Genomic DNA, 6,155 nt, shown 5'->3' on the forward strand with positions numbered 1-6,155 from the left:
ACCTGTGCCAAATAATTCTTTAAATTATATTAAATGTTGGGGCTGTAACTGTTTATATGGTAACATCTTAAGATTAGAACTGTTTACAATATTAATTTTGTCTTCTGGGTGAAAGGAATACCAAGATGCTCTTACCTGCAAGTGCTCTTGGCAGTCTGTCATTTCCAGGTGTTTCCTGCGGATACACACAGCTGTAATTCATGCAGGTTAGTAATGTGTCGATTTGAGATGTACGGAGATCTTCCGGAGAATACATGGGCAGGAATGCAACATCAATTGCTATCTCATGGTTCAGACCTGTTATAGAAAAACCATAGTTAGTCAAAAATGGGTTAATACATGAAGCTAATGAGGCCAGGTTTGCTGGTTAGGTCCTGACACATGCCAAACAGCTTTACACATATAGAAGCATAATTTCAAAGCTAGGAACTAAACCCTTTGCTGTGCAAAACTTTATGAATACATGCTACTGGTTGAAAGAGAAGACACTTCAGTGCAGTCTATCACCACTGCTGGAAATAACAATCCAAAATGTTTTACCTACTGATAGGAGATTAAAAGTTTAATATCCAGAGTATGGCCTGGTCACATAAATGAAGACATGTAGAATATTTTCTTGGTCATTATGTGAGGGGCCATTATAGGATAGAATAATTCAGAGATGACTACTGGTTCCCTTGTTGCCATTTGGACTTAGGGATGTATGACTCAAGCAAAGCCAGGATGATAGTAGTGACAGGGTCCCATGTGCCCTCAATTATACATTACAAACTTCAATTACTCACTATTAGGGCAATAAGAAATTGCAGTAGAAGAGAGGCTATGGGGGAAAAACCAAAGTAAATCCTGACCTGTGACTGTCATCTCTTTGTATGGGTCAATGTCAGCTAGGGTGGATAAAAAGGACTTTTCAGAGGCAAGGCTTTGAGCTGGGTACTAAAGGATGAAAAGCATTTAAATAGAGAGAAGGTATTTTAGGCGGGGCAGAGAGTAGCCAAAATTATAGATCAGAGTAAGGAGACTATCTTGATTGGAGGAAGGGTAAACACACAGGGCACAGCTTGAAAACTATGAATTCCACCCAGTCACACGAAACAGAATCCTGGAAGTTATCCTTAACTTCTTCCTTTTGTTCTTCCCTGATACTTAGCAAGTTCTAGAGTCTATGACCTTAATATCTCTCCTACTCATTGCTACAGCAATTCTTAACTACTGTTCATGATTGATAGGTAAACTCCTTCCTGTTAAACTGTAACTGATCCAGAAATGTAAGTCCATTCCTTGCTTTTTACATGCAAATGATACTAAAATTCCACAGCTTTAATTTAATATACAACTAAGGGCTACTTAAAGGTTTTAAGGATTACCAAAATGTGGTATTAATGAACTATGACTGTCATGATATCTAGAATTTATTGAAGATTTAAATTCAGTATTATAAGAAGTATTAACTACCCCATAACTCTTAGCAATGTTGCAAAACTCATGTGAATGTGCACATGCTTTATCTTATTTCTTTGATTCTAAGACCAAATTTAACTCTAAGATATACTATCAACTAACGGTTGATACAAAACTGCTTTATTTTTATTTAATTTTAAAACATTTTAACAATTATTTAAGAGACAGAGACAGAGCACAAGCAGGGGAGTGGCAGAGAGATAGGGAGACAGAGAATGCGAACTGGGCTCCAGGCTCCGAGCTGTCAGCACAGAGCCCAATGTGGGACTTGAACTCATGAGCCATGAGATCATGACTTGAGCCAGAGTCAGACCCTGAACCGACTGAGGCACCCAGGTGATCCCAAAACTGTTTTTTAATACTTTAATAAAAGTTTTAATAAAAAGGAAACACTGCATTAAGTGTACCCATTGCCCATAAGATGCATTCCAACCTGCAAATGTAAAAAAAGAGAAAAGGTGCCTTAAAATGGAGAAAATATCAGAAATTGCAAATCCTGATATTCTCAGGAAGGTAGCTTGATTATCAGTGTTTCATTGATACTATTTTGAGTTATTTTTGAAATTGCAAAATACTGTGATTTTAGCTTCATCATTACTGATAAAATCTGTTGTGAGTTCTTTGGTTAAAACTAGAATTCAGAGGGGGCACCTGGGTGGCTCAGTCAGTTGAGCATCTGACTTTTGTTCAGGTCATGATCTCATAGTCCGTGGGTACAAGCCATGTGTTGGTCTCTGTGCTAATAGCTCAGAGCCTGGAGCCTGCTTCGGATTCTGTCTCTCCCTCTCTCTCTCTCTCTCTGCCCCTCCCCCACTCACAGTCTGTCTCTCAAAAGAAAATAAAGACATAAGAAATTTAAAAAAAAAAAAAACCTAGAGTTCAGAGTACAAATGTGTAAGTAAACAGGCCTCAGGGACTCCATACTTGCTGTTTTTGTGCCTGGATGTTCTTCCCTCAGATAACCAGACTGTTATGGTCCTTCACATCTATCAGAATTCTGATGAAATTTTAACTTCTCAGGGAGACCTCCCCTGACCACTCCATTTAAAATGCAATCCTTTCCTACTACAGTACTCTCCAACCCCTTTTTTCCACCACTTACTGCCATCTCTTTTACCACCAAGCTCTTGTATCTACTGTGTTCACTCATGTAACCTTAGCACTTAGAACAGTGCTAGGCACACATTAGGTGCTCAGGAAGTATTTGTAAATTGAACAAATGAATGTATATTTGTGTACTTTTTACCTACAATTTTCAAATACTAGCCTTTAAGAAATTTGTGCATTAAGTGTTCAAATATGGATTTATCTGTATTCCTGTTACCAAAGGAGATGAACAAAAATATCCTCCCTGCAGTGGGCATATATACGTGTTTCAATGGAGACTTACTGCTTATGCATTACTGAAGTAACTTACAACATACTATCTACGTAAATGTGAGACTATATCTAGACTATGTTTAAAATTACAGGAAAATATCAAGCAAGGAAGCTCATATTGCTCTTTGGAAGGTGTATCATCCGCAATCTATGTATCTTCTTCCTCAATTCTTTGTTTTCACCAAATTTCTTTCCTAAAAAAAGTGAGTGAAAGAGAGAGAGAAAGCGAGACAGACAGACAGACACTGTGTGTTGGATGGGAGGCAATCTGTGATTCCAGCACCTAGCATAATGCTTGGCATATACCATATTTTACTCAATCTAAGATGTCACTAAGAAAAATGCTACCGACTAAAGAAAGGCATGACTTCAATTGCAAGATGCATATCAATTTTCAAAGACGTTAAAATATAGGGAAAAAAGAGTGTCTTATGATGATGAAATCTGATAGTAGGTACTTCAGAATTCATGATCAAATTACAATTACCTGCTGGAGGGGAGGTGGATGAGGGGATGGATTAAATGGGTGATGGGCATTAAGGAGGGTACTTTTTGGGATGAGCACTTGATGTCATATGTAAGACATGAATCACTGGTTCTACTCCTGAAGCCAAGACTATACTGTATGTTAAATTGAATTTAAATTTTAAAAATTACAATTACTTTTATTATATAATGAAATAAGGGACATAATTAAGGTGCAACAATAGTAATCTAGCTCTGGAACCCATATGATCCAGTGTACTACTCCACTGAGATAGAAGAGTGGGAAGCATCTCAGTGGGATAGGATATCCTGAATATGTAGCCAGTGAGGGAACCAACAGTGAGAAAATCCAGTTCTACTTAGCTAATGGTTCAAGTAGGCTTTAATAAGGAAGGAGGCATACCTCATGGGTATAAAAAATTGGTCCTGAGCCAGTAGGCTAGTACCAAGGAAGGGGAGGAGGTAGTTATGTTGGTCTTCTTGGTTGCTTTAATAGAAGAAAAAAGCCAAGGTAAGTAAATCCTTATTACTTCAATATAACTACAGCATTTGAAATTGCTTTGATGCTACAATTAACAGTATTAAAAATGTTAATTATGATTTAAATGCATTTTGCAAAAAAGGAAAAGAACAAACCATACAAAAATTGGGCATGGGTTCTCTCTCTTGATTTCCAAGAGACAAAAAGGATGACCTTCAGAGGCTTACAAATGGCTGGCTGGATTATAATCCTTAATGCCTAAATCAAATGTAAATTGAAGAGAGGACTCTTAAGCTTTGATTGACTCACAGCATTTCATGGGTAACTAAATCAATGCTAGCAGAGCCAATGTTATACTAATCCCACCTGGAAGTTCAATCTAGGTTTGGAAAACTGTTTTCTTATATTTAAAGAAACTAGTTCTTAAAATCGGGAGAAAATGACCAATAGATTTTGTATCTGGGCTTAAAGGCACTGAAATTTTAGTCTGTTACTTCATTACAGTATCTTCTTTTTGAAATGTGTGTTATTCCATAATAAGCAATGGACTGAGGTTTTAACGCTTAGAGGTAACACCAGAGATATCTATTTATTTCAGGCAAGTGAGATGGCATAGCAAGGATTTTAATACAAGAATGTGCATTTCTGGAATAGGTTTCTGATGTTGCAGCAGTACTGAGCTGGTTGTTGGGAGCCATTAGAACTGTGGGAAGGAAGATTAATCATTCCATTCAATGTTCTCAATAATGATTCACCCTAGACCAGTCAGAGATAATGACTGTAAGAGGGCTGTGGTGTAAATAACCTTTCTGTCTATCAGAATAAGACACGTCAAAATTACTGGGTCCTCCAGAGATCAGCAAGATACCGCAGAGGGATAATCAATCACTGGAAGATAGTACCAGTGTAGGTGGAAAATCTTTATGTTGGAAGAATTTTAAATATCATACAGATTTACCTGCCTGGATTGGTTTAGCTAATTTTATCTAAAAACAGAGGTCTAGAACAGGGGTGAACAAATTATAACCTGGGGGCCAAGTTGAGCTTGCACTAGGCTTCGTACAACCCATGAGCTCAGAATGTTCTTTTTTTTTTACACCTTAAATGGCTAAAGAAAAAAATCAAAAGAATATTTTGTGATATGTGAAAATTATATGCAATTCAAATTTCAGTGTCTATAAATATTTATCCCCAAAGAGCATGCACATTCATTTATATATTGTCTATGGCTGCTTTCGCACTAAAAAATCAGAACTAAGTAGTTTGGACAAATGCTGTATGACCTGCAAAGCCTCAAACATTTACTACTTGGCCCTTTACAGAACAAATTTACCCCCTTGTACAGAACACACTTAATATTATCTTTCAGTTTTAGGATCTTACCTTTTAACAAATAGTACGGTATTAAGAAATGTAATCCTCTCTTCTAATTTTAATTTTTTTAATGTTTTTTTATTTTATTTTTGAGAGTCAGAGAGAGACAGCAAGCAGGGGAGGGTCAGAGAGAGAGAGAGACACAGAATCCGAAGCAGGCTCCAGGCTCTAAGCTGTCAGCACAGAGCCCATTGTGGGGCTCAAACCCATGAACTGCGAGATCATGACCTGGGCCGAAGTCGGACGCTTAACTGACTGAGCCACCCAGGCGCTCCTGTAATCCTCTCTTCTGAGTCTATTGCTCATGCCATGCTTAAAATGGAGAGACCATTGGTCTGCTCTCACAACACAACTTCAGTCTGATACTTTTACAAAAGTTATAATCAATTCACTACCTTCACATCTGATATTCACCACTTATTTTAACCAAAACCTGGGAATATCTATATATTCCCAGTGCTAGTAGGAGAATAGTATTTATCAATCTCAATTCCACTGGTGCATACCTCACAAGCTGGACACATGGTTGTCATTGGCTCTGGTGCAGCTCTAAGTCTCCCTTAGGCAGATAATGGAGACTGAACAGGCTGCTTCTCTGGAGTGTGCCAGAATTTTAAGGAGTGTGGGAAGGTCTCCCTCAGATGATTTTGATAAGCTACCCCCTCCTACCAAGGTTCCATAAGAATCAGTGAATCAATACCATTTATATAAGTTCTCTAGATTTCATTTCTGTATTAAATTAAACCATTAGAGAGCTAAGTTCTTGGATTATATAATAATTAAGGTGAAAATATACTCCTTTAAAATGCATTGCTACACCTAGCAATGTCTTACTAATATTTGACAATTATACTGATTATATATTATATGGTTGATGTAAGAATCAATTATCTGAAGAGCAATTCCACATTTTTAAAAAGGAAAACTATAGTTGCAAATATCCATCCATTTGTTATTCTGTGCTATTTACACA

General features: G+C 37.3%; 1 protein-coding gene across 1 annotated transcript in view; it reads right to left on the minus strand.

The window, feature by feature from the left end:
- The window catches only part of RADX (RPA1 related single stranded DNA binding protein, X-linked), a 59,710-nt gene that overhangs the window by 12,311 nt on the left and 41,244 nt on the right, over positions 1-6,155 (minus strand). Inside the window, exon 13 of the mRNA XM_077771488.1 lies at positions 136-297. Within this exon, the coding sequence (XP_077627614.1) occupies positions 136-297 (162 nt within the window). The remainder of the gene's footprint in view (positions 1-135; positions 298-6,155) is intronic.

Source organism: Crocuta crocuta, unplaced genomic scaffold (genome assembly GCF_008692635.1).
Source record: "Crocuta crocuta isolate KB4526 unplaced genomic scaffold, BGI_CrCroc_1.0 scaffold949, whole genome shotgun sequence".
Taxonomy (NCBI): Eukaryota; Metazoa; Chordata; class Mammalia; order Carnivora; family Hyaenidae; genus Crocuta; species Crocuta crocuta.